We start from the raw sequence: 21,305 nt of genomic DNA, 5'->3' as shown, positions 1-21,305 counted from the left end.
TCTGTTCAAAGCGCAGAGAGCATCATGAAGACCAAGGAACACACCAGGCAGGTCCGAGATACTGTTGTGGAGAAGTTTATAGCTGGATTTGGATACAAAAAGATTTCCCAAGCTTTAAACATCCCAAGGACCACTGTGCAAGCAATCATATTGAAATGGAAGGAGTATCAGACCACTGCAAATCTACCAAGACCCGGCCATCCCTCTAAACTTTCATCTCGAACAAGGAGAAGACTGATCAGAGATGCAACCAAGAGGCCCATGATCACTCTGGATGAACTGCAGAGATCTACAGCTGAGGTGGGAGAGTCTGTCCATAGGACAACAATCAGTCGTACACTGCACAAATCTGGGCTTTATGGAAGAGTGGCAAGAAGAAAGCCATTTCTCAAAGATATCCATAAAAAGTCTCATTTAAAGTCTGCCACAAGCCACCTGGGAGACACACCAAACACGTGGAAGAAGGTGCTCTGGTCAGATGAAACCAAAATCAAACTGTTTGGCCACAATGCAAAATGATATGTTTGGCGTAAAAGCAAAACAGCATTTTTAAAATTTCCACCATAGAGAGCAACAACTTCTTTTTAGTGGTAAATTCTTTGCTTGCAATAGCAGACATTTGTGCCGTAAACATTTCAGACTTTCCAGAGTTAAATTTCCAGAGACTGAAGCCCTTTTATGCTATTCCTCTAGATTACTATAGATGTATAACAGCTGTTTTTACATTGGTTGGATTCTAACGATGGATGATGGATGGATGGATAAACAGACTAGTGGATGGACTAACAGATGAGTGAATTATAAATGAATGTACAGATATGAAATGGAATACGGAATAAACTCGTGAAATATCAATTTTTCCTACTTTAATTTCCCATACTGGTCTAAGTCAGGAAAATAGTTAAATCTTACACATTTCTAGACATCTCTCTCTTACATTTTAACTTAATTTACAAAGAAAAGTCAAGCCACAACATTTAAGTAGCTGGGTATTTGCTTTTATTATTATTTTTCCCATTAATCCTGAAAATTTGATCGTTTAACTCTGTAAATAGACTACCCTATCTTTATTAAGCCCATCTTCATTAACTTTACTTGACAAAACATATGAAAGAGAAATGCAAATGATCATACCTATCAACACGTTAAGATCTTTTGTTAAGGATTTACACAAAACTAAGCAGGTTATATCTGCACAAATATTTGAAAAGACTTACATTTTATGAAAAAAAAAAACATGTTTAAAACATGTCACAGTGTTCAATGTGCTCAATTAAAGTCACTAAAGGTTTTTCATAGATGCCACTTTGGCTGAAATAATTCCAATAATAAAATAATACCATAATATGCAAATAACTGATAGAAATGATAAAAGACTACTGATTGTGATGACATAGGACAATGAAATTAGAAACACATTCAGACAAACTGATTAAAGTAATAAGTGGAACATTGTTAATCAGTTAGATGACTGGTTAAAAATGGATGACATTTGGCCTCATGTCTTCTTATTGTCTAGGTAGTTGATGTAGAATGACAAAAATCCGAGGTAAACATTAAATTATATCCATACAATAAGTAAAACTGTAATCGCTGTGACATAGATTACAATCCCAAACACCACAGCCATGTTGTTCAGTATCAGGGCCCGCCTGCTGTGTCTTCTTGCTTCCTCCCTGCTACCGATGCTATCACGAACCTGAAGGTCAGAGAAAGCAAGGGAAACAAAACAAAACATGGTTACATCTACTCTCTGGGACATTTTGATTCTGAGGACCTGAGCCTCAGGCACTATACAACAGATGTTCATGGTATTTTACAGGTCTGACTGTCTGGATTACGTAAAATTATTCCTGTCTGCCCTCAGAGTTTACAATTTATCTGTGTTTTTCAGAAATTTGGTCTCTGATCTGGAATAAAGAATAATCACATTATCTGAAGATTCTACATATTATCACATGTCCATTAGGCTACAAGATGTGTTCCTTAGTGATATGCACACTGTTAATATATTCTATGAAACACGTATATGCAAAATTGTGTATTGGAGGAAAAAGGATACACTTTTCTGTCAGGGTCTGGGAGTTTTGTGTTTTTTGATTTTCCTGCCTGCTATTAGCATAGCTTGGTCCATAGAGGGCACTGTTGCTCCTTGGTGCAAGTGGACAGGTGTTAACCATCTCCTGATTGCTGACTGGGGGTATTTAAGCCTGAAGTTTTTTCAGCACCTCATCAGCTGAGTGTTACCCTGCAGTGGTAACAATCTCTAGCCCAGATCTAAGCTTGTTTCAAGTTGCTCTAAGTGTCCAAGACTTACCTTCTCTTGTCCTCCTTCTTAGGTTCCAGACCTGTTTTGATCTAGCCTCCAGTTCTGGTGTTAAGATCTGGACCTAAGTAGCTTCGATGCTCCTGGATTTTCAAGATTCAAGTCTCAAGTTTCCTTCTCGGATTAACTCCTGACAGGCATCTTCGGGATCAACAACAAGCCGACAGAACACTCAGCCCAACTTGATCCAGCAGATGAGCTCAGGAGAACTCTGTCCGATCATTCTCACCAGTTGCAATCTCACGGCTCCGCTCTCCGTTCCCTTTCAGATCAACAGAGACAAACTAACCAACAATCAGAGCAGATCGCCTCCCCTAGCCTGGAAAAATTTTCCGGGAGGTAGGTTGTTGTAGGGGTTTTCTTCTGCAGTGCACACTTGTATTTAACTGAACCCCGCAGTGTTTTCCTCACGACGATGTGAAAATTTCATACATTTTAGGATTTTTAACTGGCAATGCCTTAAGGTGGACTGTAATCAGTTCTTTTGATGAGTTCCTACAGGAGTTTAGACAGACCTTTTCTTCAGATCCCGATCAGACTAACACAGCTCGCGATTTGTGGTCTCTTAGACAAAGAAATAGACCAGTTTCAGAGTTTTCTATTGAGTTTCGCACCTTAGCAGCCACTTCTGGCTGGAATACTTGTGCGCTTAAGTCAGCCTTTTTCCATTCCTTAGACAAGTCCTTAAAAGATGAACTAGCACTCATAGATGAACCCAAGACACTTAACGGTTTAAGCTCTCTGGCAACCAGAGTGGATAACAGAATGATGGAGAGAAGAAGGTCCTGAGCTGAACGGGTTACTGTGAGACCCCCAGTAGCTTCCCCCACAGTTGTCAGATCTCCACCTCAGACACTCTCGTCAGAGCCAGAACCTATGCAGGTGGGGCGAACTTGGCTTTCCCCAGTGGAGAGACAATGACGCAGACAGTTAAATCAATGTTTGTATTCCGGCTCTTCTGAGCATTTTATAGCCGCATGTCCCTCGTGACCCCCTCAGCTGAAAGACAGGGTTAGGGTCGGTTGAGAATTAAAATCATGTAATTTCATGTTATTAGTTTAGTTTGCATGTGAGAACATTAAACTGAGATTTAACATGAGTGAGCCTTGGGGAGAGATCACAGCAGGGGTCAGGGTGGCACAAGGGTGAAACAGGGATTAGGTTCTCGGCAGCTGCAAGCCGTAAAAGCTGGGTGTAGGGACAATAAAGCAATAAATGTCAACTTTTGGCGGTCGTGTAGATGCCACAAGGAAGCTTGGCTGATTTACAACACCTGATGTAAAAAGGGAAGGCACAGTCAGTAAGCTTTGAAGCCCACAGTATAAAGATGTACTGAAAACTTGTAAGGACAGAGACATCTGGGTAAAGACAGCCATGCTTTGCTGAAAATCCATCTCTCTCTGTAAGGGTCCTTACATAAATTCTCTCTCCTTATGTAAATTCTCTCTTCTTCATGTAATTGTCTTTCATTGTGTTATTTGTATATTCATTTTTGCATTAGAAATCATTGGACTTATTATCTTCCAAATTAAACTTGCGTTAATCTTAATTTCCTGCTCTTCATCTGTTCTTTCTCACGACATCCGGACTGGGAGAGGTTGAGGCCGCAAGAATATCAGTGATAGCATTATTTTACCTCAACAGGTCACAACGATAATACTATTCTCCGGTTTACCTTATCAGCTTCTTTGCTGTTTAACCAACATACCCAAGATCTGTCAGCTTTGATTGTTTCCGGCAGCGAGCAGAATTTTTTTGATAAAGGAGTATTTGAAAGCGCTCAGATTGAGGTGGTGCCACTTCCACACCTCGTTTAGTTTCGGCTCTTGATGACCAGAGTTTACAGAAAATCCCCCATCAAACTAAGCCGTTAGAACTAGTACTTTCTGGGAAACACAGGGAAAAGATTATGTCTTTTGGATTGTGTAATGCTCCAGCTATTTTTAAGTTTCTTGTAAATGACATCTTAAGGGATTTTTTTTTTAACATTTTCGTCGACATACTAATCTACTCCGGGAACCTGGAGGAACATCGCCGCCATGTTCGTCTGATCATCCAATGCCTATTAGAAAACCGTCTGTTTGTTAAGGTAGAAAATGTAAGTTCCATCATTCTTCTGTTAGTTTTCTGGGCTTCATCCTTGAGGGTGGACAGGTCCGATTGGACCCAGAAAGAATTAAAGCAGTTCTCGAGTGGCCAGTCCCGTACTCACGCAAAAAGTTGTAACGTTTTCTAGGGTTCACCAACTTCTACAGGAAATTCATAAACCAAAGTCAGACCGCTGGTCCCCTAACGGCCTTAACCTCCACAAAAACCACATTCTCCTGGACACCAGAAGCAGACTCTGCTTTCCTCGCCCTCAAGGAGAAGTTTTCACAGGCTCCCATGCTAGTCCATCCAGACCCCACCAGACAGTTTGTTTTAGCGGTGGATGCCTCAGATACTGGGGTGGGACCGGTCCTGTCACAGACCTCCCAAACAGATGGGAGGTCATATCTCTGCACCTTTTTCTCCCGCAGACTGAGCGATGCGGAGCGAAAGTACGATGTCGGACGGGAGGAATTATTAGCCATCAAGGCATTAGAAGGGTTGCGGCACTGGCTAGAGGGAGCCGAACACCCGGTGTTGGTATGGACTGACCATAAAAATCTAGCCTACCTGCAGTCTGCTAAATGACTGAACTCTCGCCAGTCCCGTTGGTCTCTGTTCTTTTCTCGTTTTGATTTGTCTATTTCTTACAGACCTGGGTCCAAGGAGACTAAGCAAAATGCCCCGTCTACACAATTCTCCATTGATAACTCTGAAGGGGAGCCTGCACCAGTTCTGCCTACTAGTTGGACAGTTGGGTCCCTCACTTGGGAGGTGGAGGACCTAGTCTTTCGTGCTCAGCAACAGGAACCAGAACCAGGACCACCCAACAGACATTTTGTTCCTTCCACAGTCCGCACACACCTAATCCACTGGTTTCACACTGCCAAATTCTCTGCCCATCCCGGGGCTAGTAGAACCATTTTGCTTATCTCTAGAAGGTTTTGGTGGCCATCCCTGCACAAGGATGTAAAGGAGTTGTTCAAGCCTGTCCTGTCTGTCAGAAATAAACCCAGCAATTAGCCATCAACCCCTAAGCATTCCAAGACGACCCTGGTATCATATCGCCTTGGATTTTGTGACTGGCCTCCCCACCTCTCAAGGTATGACCGCTATCCTGACAATCGTTGATCGTTTCTCTAAAGCATGTCACCTCATACCCCTAAGAAAACTACCGTCCGCCCTTCAGACAGCTCAGCTAATGGTTAAACACGTCTTCCGTTTACATGGTTTCCGTTTCAAGATTCAAGTCTCAAGTTTCCGTCTCGGATTAACTCCTGACTGGCAGCTTCAGGATCAACAACAAACTGGCCCAAGTCAGCAGCAAACCCAGTCCACCCTCCAATGTGCTCTCAGGCAAGCTTCTCGGAGGAATCTTCATTCCTGACAGACCAAGTCATCTGGATAAACCAATCACGCCAAGGAGACTCCCGTGCTGAGCTCCCACACTCCACATCTCCACTCCCCTTGGCCATTTCACTCCTCATCCCTGTAAGACAGATCTTAGTTGACTATATTCTTACCGCATTATTTCATATTCAACTGTTCTCCCTCTTCTCTGTGCAGTTGGCACAGAGCAGAGGGATATCTTAAATTATTGCGAGTTCTCCTGAGAGTTTTTCAGCATGTGGGTCAGATTTGTACCTAAAACCATGACAATTTTAAACTTTAAGAAATATGAAAAGTGTGGCCTGTTTTTTTTTTTTACGTCACCCCCTTTTACTCTAATACTCCAAAATAAAATCTAACAAGGATTTTTTTCTCTTCAGCCCACGCCTTTTCTGTTTCTTTCCATTTTTTAAGTGGTTTCCTGGGTATTTGATAAATATTAGAACTCATTTCCCTTCACCTAGGGGTGACACTTGAAAGTTGGATCCATATGGGCCTCCCAACAGGACAGTGATCCCAAACTCACAAAACACAGTGTTTTGCCAGAAGCTGGTTGATAGAAAAATATGGTTGAGATGTAAATTGCTTCTAGACATTTAACCAAAATATTAGCAGAGGTGCATGTCTGAATGTCTGAGCCTTAGGGAAGAAGGAATATCTAAAATGAATTAAAATCTGTGCATCCCAGTTCTATGCTACAGTATGTTACTAATTCCACTCTGGAAAAATGCGGTTAAAATGCTGCATTTAAATCAAAATTATGTTACATTCATGCCTGTGATGACTGCATGTGAACTTATGACCAGGCTATTTCTTCATTCCAGATATTTTTAAGAGCCCAGGAACACCACAGTACTATCACTGGTTCTAAAGGGTTTCTGTCCTAACTTGTTTTGGTCTGGAAATTTGCACTGAAATGCAGGAGGGGGTAGATAAAAACAATTTAAATGAAGCATAACATATAAAAACCCAAACATCTTAGATGCAGGAATGTCGTGTAAACAAAAGCCCTCTTCCTCAAGCTTCCAAGGTGATAGTCCAATAATCACTGTGAATAGAATAGAGCTGACTGTCTTTATCACCAGTACATCTTCATGCTCCTCTTCTTGAATTAAACAAAATATGCAAGAACCAGCGGGCTGGTATTTCTGAGAAAACTTCAGGGGGCAGCAGAGAGCCCTGCAGGGTCCTCTTGATATATTCACAAGATTGCATTCTCACACTGAGTCAAACAGGTAGTGAGGTCAACTCAACATGTATTTCAGAATCTATTCTCCTTGTGTTTTCAGAATATGAGAAAAGTGACAATTTCGATGTGCATTTTACTGACCACCAACTCCTCTTCTCTGATTTAAAGATTGAACCTTGTATCCTCTCGGTTACAAATCGTATTTAAACCTGATTTAGCGTTTTTATAACATTTTTGCATTTTAATGCATCTTATATCTGTGGGTGGATTTAAAACCTATAAAGACTGTTGTAATATGTTTTATTTCTAAGTTGATATTGAAGTCATATTTGTAAGTAAAAGTGTCTTATTTATACAGACCTTTAGAATGTTGTCACTGTTGGCTCCAATAGGTAATAATAGTGTCCACATAAACAGTGAATAAGAATGAAAAGCTTTTCTGAGTTTTATTAAGATTTTATTTTTTTCTATTAATATTTGACTTAAAACCACACAAAGTACCTGACTTGAGTTAAAAACACACATTTTGAAACATTCATTCAGCACTAAAAACAGACCTGAACAGTCTTCAATATTTCCTTCCCCTCTTGAGCTCCCAGCAAGGCTTTAAGCCACATTCAAGCTATAGCGGGATAACGTGAAATAACATCTTCATTTTAAAAAACTTTGTCATCTTGTTTTCAACATTAGGAACAACCCCTCCAAAAAAAAAAAAAAAAAAAATTGAATATACAGAGATGACGGTACTTCAACTGCCACACATTCATCAGCTGACTGGGCTGTGAATCAAGCAAAAGAAGGATGTAGCCCAAATACAAGATATATATACTTACTAAGATGGAATTGACAAGGGCGACTATTCCCAGTGGCAGGCAGCAGAGGAGCATGGTGAAGATGGAGTAGCACAAGTAGTTGTTAACATTGTGGCCTTCTTGTTGATTTTGAACTGCTGGCTGTACAGTGAAGATGCCTGGCTCTACCGGTCGCTCCTGGCCCATTGAGTTAGGCTGCTGGTTGGGCTGCTGGAAAGGCTGCTGGAAAGGCTGACTGTAAGGCTGCTGGTTGGGCTGCTGGAAAGGCTGACTGTAAGGCTGCTGGTTGGGCTGCTGGTTGGGCTGCTGGAAAGGCTGACTGTAAGGCTGCTGGTTGGGCTGCTGGAAAGGCTGACTGTAAGGCTGCTGGTTGGGCTGCTGGAAAGGCTGACTGTAAGGCTGCTGGTTGGGCTGCTGGTTGGGCTGCTGGAAAGGCTGACTGTAAGGCTGCTGGAAAGGCTGCCTATAAGGACGCTGGTCAAATCTTGAGCCATACTGTTGTGGAAATTCATAACCCTAAAGAAAAACAACATAAAATACACCTTAAACTTTTTCTGAGACAATTCTCTGCTATGTAGAGGTGAAATAAAAACAAGATTAACTAGTCCATGCATTTGTTACTTCAAGGCTGGACTATTGTAATTCTTTACTATCAGGATGTCCAAAAAAAGAAGTCAAAAGCCTTCAGCTGATTCAAAATGCTGCACCAAGAGTTCTGATGAAAATTAAAAAGAGAGATCATATTTCTCCTATTTTAGCTTCCCTTCATTGGCTCCCTGTTAAATCCAGAATAGAATTTAAAATTCTCCTCCTCACATATAAAGCCCTTAATGATCTAGCTCCATCATACATCAGAGATCTGATTGTTCCATATGTTCCTAACAGAGCATTTTGTTCTCAGACTGCAGGTTTACTGGTGATTCCCAGAGTCTCTGGAAGTAGAATGGGAAGCAGATCTTTAGTTATCAGGCTCCTCTCCTGTGGAACCAGCTCCCAGTTTTAGTCCGTGAGGCAGACACCCTGTCTACTTTTAAGGCTAGGCTTAAAACTTTCCTTTTTGATAAAGCTTATAGTTAGAGTGGCTTAGGCTATCTTCCTTATTTTTTACCTCTGCCTTTCTCCCTCCCTGTTGGATGGAGTCAGGTTTAGCCTAAACCGTCTCAGTTATGGTTGAGGTGCAAACACACCCTCCATTTCTGCTATCTGTATGACCCCTTCTCTTTTCCAATGGTTATAATCAGTCTGACAGAGAAAGGTACCCCAATCCTTGTGGTTTTTAGTATAACAATGGTCACCAGTGGGCTCTAAATGGACAAACTGTCTACTTTTAAGGTGTAAGGATTATGATTATTGATTAATTAATATTCATCAAGAATTATAATTTAAAATCATAATTTGAAAAAAATAAATTTCTTAACCAAAAATCATTACTTACGAATAGAAATCAGATATCTTCTGGTGTTGTGATTATGGACTCAAAGCTCTTTAATAATTACAAATTATTAACTAAAACCACAAACTGTCACTGTTTATTCAACCACTTCACTGAAGGTGGGGGAACTTTGACCTTGTTTTGACAGATAAATCACTCTTGCACGAAATAAACACAAACGCTTCTCTTAATTATATATATGAAGATTTATTGAAGCCAAATAATCCTGATATACCATTATTCTGGTCCAAAAACCTTCACCTAACTAACAAGCACTATTCTACACAAAGGGGATAAAAATGACTACCTAACAATAATAATAAAAGAAAAACATATATGCCCATTTAGTGTCTATGAAGATCAAACCAGTAGTTTTATGGACAAAAGGACAAATGTGTAATTTGGGTTAAATGGAAAGAAATCCTCCTGTCTTGTTGATGTCTCGATCGCAGCGATCAGCTAATAAAACGGTGGGGCCACGCCCCTTTAGCCACAACCAGCTGATCCTCCAAATCTTGAACAAAGAGTCATAAACTCTGAGGAACTCAGTGGAAAATCTCCAGCAATAAAACTGGAACAAAGAGTGGCAGAGCGAGGCCGCAGTTGCCTTGAATGGAAAAACTTTTAAAAGTCCAACGTCTACCTCCTGGCTGATTTGAGATCAGCCAGACAAAACATTAACCACGCACAATTCAGCAGCAAATCAAAATACAGCTCAGCATAACATAATTCAATCATTATTGCAGGCAACAAGTTAATACCTGAGATTAACTACTGGTGATCGATCCTACATCACCTTAACTGCCTCATCCTGCCCAGACCTCTAAACGCACCTATCCGGTTTACTATGAAAAGAATGAAATTACTTTGAGGTTGATTTCTGCTCTCCACCGGTTGAGGAGGGATCAGATTATGGCGTCAAATTCACGCCAAAACCCGATAGGAGCAATAAAGAAGATCACGAGCAGCTCATTTTAATTCCAGGAGCGCGTGGATTACGTTCCATGCGCGCATTGGAAGTCCCACGCGCGCACAATCCAATGACCACGAGCGCTACTCTATGCTGCAGGCACAAAAGTCAACACAGGGGCGCCAGAGATGCTCCTTTCTGTGCTCTCGGTGTATCAATCAATCAATTAGCGCGTGGATTACTCCTGCGCGCTCGTGTGAAACATTTGGCTGTTTAGAAAAAAAATTACATTTACCCGCCTATGATTGGCCACTTTTCCGCTATCCCCGCCCCATGACCCCTGTTGCTAACCCTGACCAGCTAATGCAGCTGAGATGAAAACTTTTTTCAGGAAATCGGAGTTTGGTGAGTAAGGGCTTTATGTATTTATCATAGAACATTATGCATGTTTCATAGTTGCATCGGATTATGCATGTATTTATTCACAATATTACTTGGTCTGGAAAAAGACCGGTTAAAAAGTTCAGTAGCTAATAGGTTAAGCTAACATTTAGCTGTCTTCTGCGAAGGGAATCAGCAGGGTATACAAGGGCTATAACCACCCAAAACCAGTTGATATTGAATGACAAATATAGAAATTATACAAATAATTTCCTGAAAAAAGTTTTCATCTCAGCTGCATTAGCTGGTCACGGTTAGCAACAGGGGTCATGGGGCGGGGATAGCGGAAAAGTGGCCAATCATAGGCAGGTAAATGTCTTTTTTTTTTCTAAACAGCCAAATGTTTCACACGAGCACGCAGGAGTAATCCACGCATCAGATTGATACACCGAAAGCACAGAAAGGAGCATCTCTGGCGCCCCTGTGTTGACTTTTGTGCCTGCAGCATAGAGTAGCGCTCGTGGTCATTGGATTGTGCGTGCGTGGGACTTCCAATGCGCGCATGGAACGTAATCCACGCGCTCCTGGAATTAAAATGAGCTGCTTATGATCTTCTTTATTGCTCCTATTGGATTTTGGCGTGAATTTGACGCCATAGTTTCCACCTGCGCCGGTGTCGGCGTGGTCTTCGATCGGTAAATAAATCTCTTGATCTTCTCGTATCAGACAGATTTCCAACTTTCAAGCTCTTCCGGGAATGGCCTTGTGGAGCAAAAGTTCGCCTGCGAGCTTTTGTCTCTCCAGATATGCGCCTCCGTTGCACTGTCCTTTGAGACAGGCGGGAAATGGCCCCGAAACTCTGCATCTCAGCCGGTTTATGCTTCCTGTGACGTCAGCGCTGCGAAGTCTGTTGAGCTGCGCATGTCAAAATGTGCGACCAAAATGGATGGCCCCAACAAAGGCTAGGCTTAAAACTGTCCTTTTTGATAAAGCTTATAGTCAGAGTGGCTTAGGTTATCCTGAGCTACCTGTGTAGTTATGCTGCTATAGGTTTAGGCTGCTGGAGGACATAATGACCACTTTCACCCTCTTCGCTACATTCTCACACTACTCTCCAATTTCGCATTATTTGCTGTTATTTCAGCTTTTAACTTTGTTGTCTCTCTTTGGCTACACCCAGCCTGACTCTGTGTCTACCTGTGACACATTTTTGTAGAGGGGCATTGTCCAAGCTGTTGCTGGCAACAACTTAATGCTCACCTTGTACAGATGATCCACATGGCCCTGTCTTTCAGTGTTTAACCCTTTCTCTCTCCTAGATATAGCAATTGACTGAGCTTTTATTGTAACTAATTAGATGTGCTCTCTTTCAGACTTTATCCTTGAGTCCAGTTTTCAAGACAAGCTTTTTTCAGCTGTGACTTCCTGCTAAGGTAAAGCCTTATTATATTCCTAAACATTTTTAAAGATTCATCCATGTTTTTATTATCTGGATTATAGTAATTCTCCTTATCTCAGTCATCCCATTACAGCTGTTAACAGAAACTAGTAAAGAGAAACATATAACTTCAGTTCTGGCTTACGTCCACTGGTTTCCTGTTCAGTAAAGGATTTATTTTAAAATTATCCTAATAGTTTTTAAGGGTCTTGATCCCATCATTTTAAAATGATTTTCTAAAACACCACACATCCACATGAACACTTAGGTGAAACAACCAGTTGCTTTCATGTCCAATCAGAAAAGCAGAGGTGACTCTGTTGCAGAATATTGAAAGAATATTCCACCGATCCAAATAAGAGCTGCTCAAAATCTCAAGACTTTTAAGGTACTTTAAAAAAACATCCCTTATTCTTTTGTTTTTGATTTAGACAGAGGTTGACATCTTAACTATTTCTGTTTTTTATATAATTTATTTCTTTTGAATCTAATGCATTATTTTATTCTTATGTTTTCCTGTGTTTTTTGTTTCTTTTTTTTTACTACACCTATCAATACATTTTTCATGGTGTGCCTCACTTTGATGCAACTTGTTTGTTGTAAAGTGCTTTATAAATAAAGGTGACATTGATATTGTTATAGCTTTAAACCTTTATCTTGTTCTCCATAGATGCAGGACAACCCACCGGCGCATCGGAGTGCATTGAAAGAGGAGTGGAAATTTGCAGTAAACTGAAACTATAACAAATGTTTCCTGAGAAATTCCATCAGATTTGTTTCAGCCAAAACAAAACTAACCTGGGTCCTGAGCAGGGAGGGAGGGTGGTGGGCGGGAATTTTGGAGCCTACTGTGGGGAAAAGGCGTGACTTTGTGGCTACAGCAAATCATTCTGTTTAAAAAACAGAAAGTAGCTTTACAACACCTGTTAAGGGAGGACTGGCTAAGGTGCAACATTTTTACACAAGATGACAAACTGTCTTTACTGATAGTAAAGATAAAGGTAATACTGTACTCATCTTTATTAACACTTAGTTCACAGCAGATTGTGTGAATTTATGTGTGTTATAATTTTCTTTCTTTTCTTCAATTTCAGTTCCATATTTCAGACCTTAAACACACACAGTTACCTCACAATTAGGTGTGTGAGTTGCTGAGATTTGTGCAGTAGGTCAGCAGGTGACCATAAAATAGATAGGAATACAGTAAAAGATGGCCGATAGTAGGAATAAAGATTGAGACTTTCTGCAGTGTAAGAAAAGTTTGATAAGCCGAGCAAGTCGAATGCATACAGGTCCTCCTCAAAATATTAGCGTATTGTGATAAAGTTCATTATTTTCCATAATGTCACGATGAAAATGTAACATTCATATATTTTAGATTCATTGCACACTAACTGAAATATTTCAGGTCTTTTATTGTCTTAATACGGATGATTTTGGCATACAGCTCATGAAAACCCAAAATTCCTATCTCACAAAATTAGCATATCATTAAAAGGGTCTCTAAACAAGCTATGAACCTAATCATCTGAATCAACGAGTTAACTCTAAACACCTGCAAAAGATTCCTGAGGCCTTTAAAACTCCCAGCCTGGTTCATCACTCAAAACCCCAATCATGGGTAAGACTGCCGACCTGACTGCTGTCCAGAAGGCCACTATTGACACCCTCAAGCAAGAGGGTAAGACACAGAAAGAAATTTCTGAACGAATAGGCTGTTCCCAGAGTGCTGTATCAAGGCACCTCAGTGGGAAGTCTGTGGGAAGGAAAAAGTGTGGCAGAAAACGCTGCACAACGAGAAGAGGTGACCGGACCCTGAGGAAGATTGTGGAGAAGGGCCAATTCCAGACCTTGGGGGACCTGCGGAAGCAGTGGACTGAGTCTGGAGTAGAAACATCCAGAGCCACCGTGTGCAGGAAATGGGCTACAGGTGCCGTATTCCCCAGGTCGAGCCACTTTTGAACCAGAAACAGCGGCAGAAGCGCCTGACCTGGGCTACAGAGAAGCAGTACTGGACTGTTGCTCAGTGGTCCAAAGTACTTTTTTCGGATGAAAGCAAATTCTGCATGTCATTCGGAAATCAAGGTGCCAGAGTCTGGAGGAAGACTGGGGAGAAGGAAATGCCAAAATGTCAGAAGTCCAGTGTCAAGTACCCACAGTCAGTGATGGTCTGGGGTGCCGTGTCAGCTGCTGGTGTTGGTCCACTGTGTTTTATCAAGGGCAGGGTCAATGCAGCTAGCTATCAGGAGATTTTGGAGCACTTCATGCTTCCATCTGCTGAAAAGCTTTATGGAGATGAAGATTTCATTTTTCAGCACGACCTGGCACCTGCTCACAGTGCCAAAACCACTGGTAAATGGTTTACTGACCATGGTATCACTGTGCTCAATTGGCCTGCCAACTCTCCTGACCTGAACCCCATAGAGAATCTGTGGGATATTGTGAAGAGAACGTTGAGAGACTCAAGACCCAACACTCTGGATGAGCTAAAGGCCGCTATCGAAGCATCCTGGGCCTCCATAAGACCTCAGCAGTGCCACAGGCTGATTGCCTCCATGCCACGCCGCATTGAAGCAGTCATTTCTGCAAAAGGATTCCCGACCAAGTATTGAGTGCATAACTGTACATGATTATTTGAAGGTTGACGTTTTTTGTATAAAAAACACTTTTCTTTTATTGGTCGGATGAAATATGCTAATTTTGTGAGATAGGAATTTTGGGTTTTCATGAGCTGTATGCCAAAATCATCCGTATTAAGACAATAAAAGACCTGAAATATTTCAGTTAGTGTGCAATGAATCTAAAATATATGAATGTTAAATTTTCATCATGACATTATGGAAAATAATGAACTTTAACACAATATGCTAATATTTTGAGAAGGACCTGTAGATATTTGGACTGGAGCAACACGAACACTGATAACAGGTGGGGCTGGAAATGTACAAAGTGAGATTGCACAGAAGGCTGATCTTCACATGGTTATCTATCATCTTGTCAATGACTGTGAGAAAGTAATACAGGTAAAATCTTTAGGATAAAATCAGAAATTAGAAAATGAATAAGTTGTCATGATTGCAAGAATATAGGGAAGCTGCTTTGTGGAAGAACATAGCCATATATTAGGCCTTTGGATAATGGGCAATACAAGAATGCCAAAATTGTATTCTTCTAAAATTTTCCCTAAACCCAATCTCTACAAATTTTCCATTTTGCACAATTTGACAGAAACAGTCTGCAGGTATAGAAAAATAGTCTAGCTATTTTTCTATATTTCTATATTTTAATGCTATTTTGCTATGGAAGCAAATCGTTACCATATTTCAAATGAAAAAGCATTTTCAGAAATGCTTTTTCATTTTATGAATGTGGCTGCATTGTTTGACTCATAAATGAAATTAGTTATCAATAATCCTATTTGTTTTTTAATTTTCTTCTTCAAGACTGCTCATTCTTTCACTTAATTAAAATGAAAAAGAAAAAGACATTTGAGATTTATTTTTCAAAATGTACCCCAGCAAATTTATACCAAAATTCAATTTGAAATGTAAAATTTGAAAATGAAAAAGTATTTCTGAAAATGCTTTTTCATTTGAAATATGGTAACGATTTGCTTCCATATTTTTCTACTACTTTGTCTCAAATCAGTTCACCTACATCGCGGGGAGGGACAATAGGTATAATTATTACACTGAGATATATTTGTTGGATGCTAGTGGTTACCTGTGGCTGTGCTGAATATGAGGGGCCCAGGTAAGGTGGAGGAGAAGGAGACTGGACCATCGAGGGGTTCTCACTGTTCCATCTCATTGAAGGAGCCCTCATCGGCTTGTTGTAATCCATGATGTAGCTGAGAAGGGTATAACACTTGTCAGATCTAGTTCTTAAGAGCTGCAATGCTAGAGTGTTAGTCTTTATTAGAGGCATTAGAGATTACCTTTATCTGCATGTTTATGATAGTGTTGGGTAAGAGAAAGGCTTGGATTGGTCTTTGAGAACGTCTTTATCATAGTATGTATACATGCAGGATAGTTCTGTAATTTAATTTTGCCCTAATCACAAAATGGTGGATGACTAATTTAAATATGCGTTTGTTTTCATAAATGGATTTTTTTTTAACCAATGCTAAGTTTCTGTTTTACTGTGACTGGACCTCGACATGTTATGATCATCTGTACTAACTGTCTTTGCTTACAGTGCTTTCACACTAAACCTTTGGGACACTTTGGACCGTCCCAGAGTCCGGTTTCTGGAGGGTATCAACAACTGCCCGTCACGGCACAGTTTACTTGGACCCTGGAGCAGTTCTCTTGCAGTGTGAATGCAGGCTTCAACACTTCAAGCCTACAAAAGTAAATTATGTTCAGTGCTTTTACTTCTCAACCTAGCTATATTCAGAAGGTAATGTTTAATTTGATGGCAGGTACACACTAAAAATGTGTTTGAGAGAAGCATATTTTGTTTTTCTAACATTTCAAGCCATATTATCAAAAAACATTGATCCTGAACATTTTTTGTTAGATACTTTTTGGAAAATGTAAACAAATCTGTCTGACATTATCCACAGGTGTTGTGTTTTGGTTCCGACTTGTTTTGGTATTTTTTGTTGTACAAACAAGGCATTATGATTCTACGCACCCTTTTGAACCACTATATTGAAAATCGGTGTATAACTCGAAATTTCAATAATATTACGTAGGGTGACACCTGCTGGCGAAGTGCTTCCTGTACAGCCATTTTAAGGTGGCTGAGGCACCTTGCCTTTGCACTCTGAGGTTGGTCGTATCGTGAAAATCAATTCAGGCTGAAATTTGTAACTCAATTATGAGTGGATAGGTTGTTTATTTTCCTTGCAGTATAAAGTATGCTAAACTATTTTTGAATGTTCTTGAAAATAAAAAGGTCACACTACAATTAAATCCTCCACATAACATACATAACAATTGAAATACAGCCATTTTCAGTATAGATCAATAATCCAGAATAATATTACTAGAAGCTATGTACTGTGAAATATAATGGAAGAATGAATGATAATGATAAACAGTTTGTTTTGGACAACCACCCGTATGACACAACGGACATGATTGTGTTTGGTGGGTTTGTATTTTTTTTTTTTTCAGAAGGAGAAATCACTTCTATAATGACATGGCACCCAATGACATTATGGGGTGTTCTCCATCCAAAGGAGGGGATCCTGCATGGTGCCCAAAAAACCAACCCAGCACACTTAAATATTTTGGCATTACCGGAAGCCCGTGCCTAGAAACAAATAACATAATAATGCACAGATGTGAAGTTTTGTTGAATATTCAGAACCAAACAATCAGGCACAACTGGCGGGAACCATGGGTAGACTTGGCAAATTGACACCCCTGGACTTTCTCATGAATAGAACCAGTACATGGATTTGTACCAACAGACATTTCTGGATATCTGTGTGTCAAAAAATAAGACTGATGTTTTCAAGAAAAAAGCTTCTCTCCATGATTTTCTTTCATGCATTTCTACTCTTTGAGTGGCCCTTTATTTCATTTCTGTTGGGGCAAGTTTTGTCTGGGTCTTGATAAAACTTGTATATATAAACTATGTATATTGTGTATATATTATATGTTGTATATACAAACTATACAACAGTCTGTTCTCCAATCAAAGTGTGTGCTATTGGTATCATCTTTAAACATTTTCTGTAGGGATTTTAACTGATGGGGATTAAAATGTAACACAGAACCACCGTTTAATTTTCTTCACTCTCCCTGTCAGTATTTGTCCTCCAACTATCATCATCCTGAATAAACAAATGTCGAAAAATAAATTATGCTGTGACTTTTTTAAATAAATTATGGAGTGACTGGGACACCACAAAATATTTGTGTTACTTGAGGTAAAAGTTTTAATGTATGGTTTAATATATATGAGCTATTTTAGTTTATTTGATAAAACTATTAAAAACTTATAATAGAAATTAACTGTAAAGACTACAAAGTATATATTTTTTCTTCTTTTTAAGAGACTTTCACACCGGCCATCAGTGGCAGTTTTTAATATGGTGCATGTGGCTTTATGCCCAGGGCTGCATGACCTGTGGGGACAACGAGAGACTCCAAACAAAAAATGTACATCAAAGATTTTAATGCTCTAAGGGCATCAGTACCATCTTAGATCAATTATCTAACAACCTGTCTAGATAAATTAACATCAGATAAGTTTTTTTTTTTTTTTTTCATTTTTGCCAAATCAGGGTGGCAATAGGAAGTGTTTGCAGGTTGCCTTTTATGCAAGAACCGCCACTGCAGCCCACAGACCTGCATGGAAAGTGTCAGTTCACCTGTAACTTGGCACAGCAACACAGAAGTAGTACAAAGCAACACTTAGATGGAAACAGTTTAAAACATGTTGTCTCTCCAACATTTTGGTTAAACACGGAGACACATTGTAACCCTGCTGCCTTCACTACCACATCTCAGCATGGTGGCAGTAGGTTTGTTTATGTTTTTCAGCTTTATTCACAGGTTTGTGTCAAGCCACAGAAATGAACTGATTACAGAGACAACATGCAATGTGGGGATCCTGTCTATCCTTTTAAACATGTTCAGTGGTTTTTAAATTGGCCTCACAGAATGAAAATGGGTCCTCCTGTTTGCTACCAATGCTTTTTAACTGTACCTCAGGTTAAATTCCCTCTGATGTTTGTTTCTCATCATGGCCAGCCTTATTCTCTGGTTAAACATCCCCATAGCGTCTAGCTGGGTGATTCAGTGTTTTTGGGTGACTTCTAGGGCTAAATTAAGTAAGTTACACTGAAGCCAAAAGCTTGGAGCAATGCAGATATTTGAACTCATTTGTTTTTCATCAGACTCCTTTTGCTCTATCTTTCTTATGTTTGCTGCTCAATATAACTCTTATGGAATTACTCTTTTCTTTGCTGTTTTTACTCATGTTAATTTTTCCTGCTTCAACTGCAGGTAGGTGAAGAGTAAATGCTCTTTTAAGGGCTCTGCATCCATGTTGCAGGCCACTTAGATCTTGTGCATAAACACATGTCCCTGTCTTGGTTATTATTGTTGTGGCTTGAGAGCACAAGCACCGTTACATCTGCAGAGATCCACAATGGATAGATACAGATGAGGAAATCTACTGAGTGGACAGTGCAGAAGACTAGAAAGTATAAATTACTCTTTAGGGTGTAAAGCTATCTGTGAACATTAGATGCAGCAGAGAGAAGTCAAAACAGGTGCTTGGTAGTGTTGTAGTCAAGACCATGTGACCTGAGACCAAGTCAGGACCAAGACCATGGCACACCTTGATCAGGACAAAGGTCAAGATTTTGAGGGAGGTGAGACCAAGACCAAACCAAGGAGAAACCATTTTCATGCAGTGTGTGAAGAAAGGACGTAACTTACTTAGTGTTCTTTTTTTTTTTCTCCATGTCGTACAGAAAGAAAAATATCCATATATTTGCACTAGAAAATGTGTCTTACTATTGTATTCTCATTCTTCCTTATTTTCGCATCCTCATCAAATTGGTACACAGGTGGTAGCAATGCAATTTTTAAAGTAAAAAAATTTGTTGGTTGCATTTGAATGAGTTTCTCTCTAAGTTGCAGTAAAAATTATGTTACAGCTGTGGTTATAACTGCTCTTATAACTGCTCAGAAAAGCTTTAAATTGCTAAATATCTCTATTATACTCTGGTGTTGTTTTATTCTTGTATTTAAATTGTAGCAGTCTGAGATTCCTTGGAATGACAAGTGCATTATACATAAAATGTATTGTTATTATTGCTAAGTCCAGGTTGTCTGAGCCTGAGACTTTAAAAATGTCGTATCGAGCGTGGCACTGTTGGTGTAAAGGTTTAAGTGTGTGGCTCATGTACCAAGGCTTTAGTCCTTGACGTGGCAGTCCTGGGTTAAAGTCCTGGCCCCAGCGATGTTTGCTGCATGTCTTCCTCTCTGTCTACCTACTGTCAAAAATAAAAGCCACTAGTGCTGCAAAAAAAGTGTTAGAAAGCAACAAATTTCTAAAAAAAAACAGTCCAGGCTCTCAGCTTGAGAATTCAAGACATTTCTTGCTGTAATGTACAATTAGCATAGTCTCTGTTTGCAGTCAGATTTTACCTGTAACTTAAATCTCGCTCACATTGCTCTTTGTCTGTGCCCACCCTCTGCCACATATTTAAATATCTCTTCTCGCCCGGTCCTAATGGAGCCACATCCTCCACTGTTATTAGCTGTTACATGCACTCAATATAACTTTATTATAAAATGAACCAGGAGTATGCTTATAAGTCTGACAGGGAAATTATACAAAGGGATATACCAGAGTCGGAATTTCTGAAGGCAAATCGTAAAAAACAACAGTTCAATGTTCTATTATAGGTTGTATTATAGGTTATTTTGTTGATCTCACAAATCTGGGTTTACCCAAAAATATGTTTTTACCCTTATTGGGCCCAGCCATGGATGGAGAACAACCACTGAACCACACAAAGAGGGGAAACTGGTGAAAAGTCTGAATCCCAGAATGCATAGCATTAGCCTATTTTGGGGACAGATCCCACAGCTGGAATCCCCATGATGTCATAGTACAAAACTCTGGTGTGCGGCACCGTTCGTCATATTCCTTGGCCAGGGATTACCTGCGGCTCTTCCAGAGCAGCACAGGGACAGAGGCACCTGTGTGCATCTCAATGTCCTGACGGTGAAGTAAAAGAAAAACTTGAATCCAAAAGTTAAGTACAGTCTACTGTCTGTGTAGCCAGAGACTGTAGTACGGCTGAAAACTAGTATAGTCTATCTAAATCTATTTATCTAAGCTTCTGAAGAAAAAGAATCTGAGCAAAAGATTCCCCAAGTAGACATGGTGTCTCTAATCAGGTTGACGATGCGGTTTTCCTCCTTCCTGCCTGAGAGATGATTGCGTACGAACCGCGAATGCCAGTCAGACCAGATGCTCATTCCAGCTTGGCGCGCTGCCCACATGTCCAGACCGAGCATGCGCTCCCCCCAGGCGGCTGAATGGAGAGCCGTCGCTTTAACAAAGGTCATGATTTCACCTGTATTGACAGTCCATCAAACGCCTTGAACCCCCGCCTTGAACCGCCACCTTAACGTGGTGGAGGTGTTTGAGTGCTCGAGTGATCCTAGAGGCTATGATGTCTGGGGCTTAAATGCCCCTGGTAGGGTCTCCCATGGTAAACAGGTTCTAGGTGACGGATCAGACAAAGAGCGGTTCAAGAATCCTTCATGAGGACTGGTAGATCGAGGCATGAGACGTCGGCTGGTACGGCAGAGCCGGGGTCCCACCCTGGAGCCAGGCCTGTAGTCGGGACTCGCCGGTG

At 40.4% G+C, this 21,305-nt stretch overlaps 1 protein-coding gene and 2 long non-coding RNA genes across 5 annotated transcripts; 2 read left to right on the top strand and 1 right to left on the bottom strand.

Annotated features, from left to right (window-relative positions):
• Positions 1-976: 976 nt before the first annotated feature.
• On the bottom strand, positions 977-20,208 carry LOC124865323 (alpha/beta-gliadin A-V-like). Of its 2 annotated transcripts, XM_047360319.1 has the most exons (4): positions 19,842-20,208; positions 15,689-15,815; positions 7,826-8,320; positions 977-1,699 (listed from the first exon to the last, which is right to left on the bottom strand). In XM_047360319.1, the coding sequence occupies exons 2-4, from the start codon at positions 15,806-15,808 to the stop codon at positions 1,562-1,564; spliced, it is 753 nt and encodes a 250-aa protein (XP_047216275.1). In that variant the 5' UTR covers positions 15,809-15,815; positions 19,842-20,208; the 3' UTR covers positions 977-1,561. The 2 variants fall into 2 exon arrangements, with proteins under 2 accessions (XP_047216275.1, XP_047216274.1); XM_047360318.1 differs by lacking the exon at positions 19,842-20,208 and having other exon boundaries at positions 15,689-16,168.
• LOC124865325 lies at positions 10,425-12,769 on the top strand. Of its 2 annotated transcripts, none has more exons than XR_007037547.1 (3): positions 10,425-10,551; positions 11,901-11,960; positions 12,636-12,769. It is a non-coding gene; the product is annotated as an uncharacterized LOC124865325 (long non-coding RNA). The 2 variants fall into 2 exon arrangements; XR_007037548.1 differs by lacking the exon at positions 10,425-10,551 and adding an exon at positions 10,980-11,222.
• LOC124865324 lies at positions 12,804-17,769 on the top strand. Its single transcript, XR_007037546.1, has 2 exons — positions 12,804-12,966; positions 16,163-17,769. It is a non-coding gene; the product is annotated as an uncharacterized LOC124865324 (long non-coding RNA).
• Positions 20,209-21,305: the final 1,097 nt, after the last annotated feature.

This window comes from Girardinichthys multiradiatus, chromosome 3, assembly GCF_021462225.1.
Source record: "Girardinichthys multiradiatus isolate DD_20200921_A chromosome 3, DD_fGirMul_XY1, whole genome shotgun sequence".
NCBI lineage: Eukaryota > Metazoa > Chordata > Actinopteri > Cyprinodontiformes > Goodeidae > Girardinichthys > Girardinichthys multiradiatus.
The sequence above is the reverse complement of the archived record's forward strand: the minus strand, read 5'-3'. Positions and strand labels throughout refer to the sequence as shown.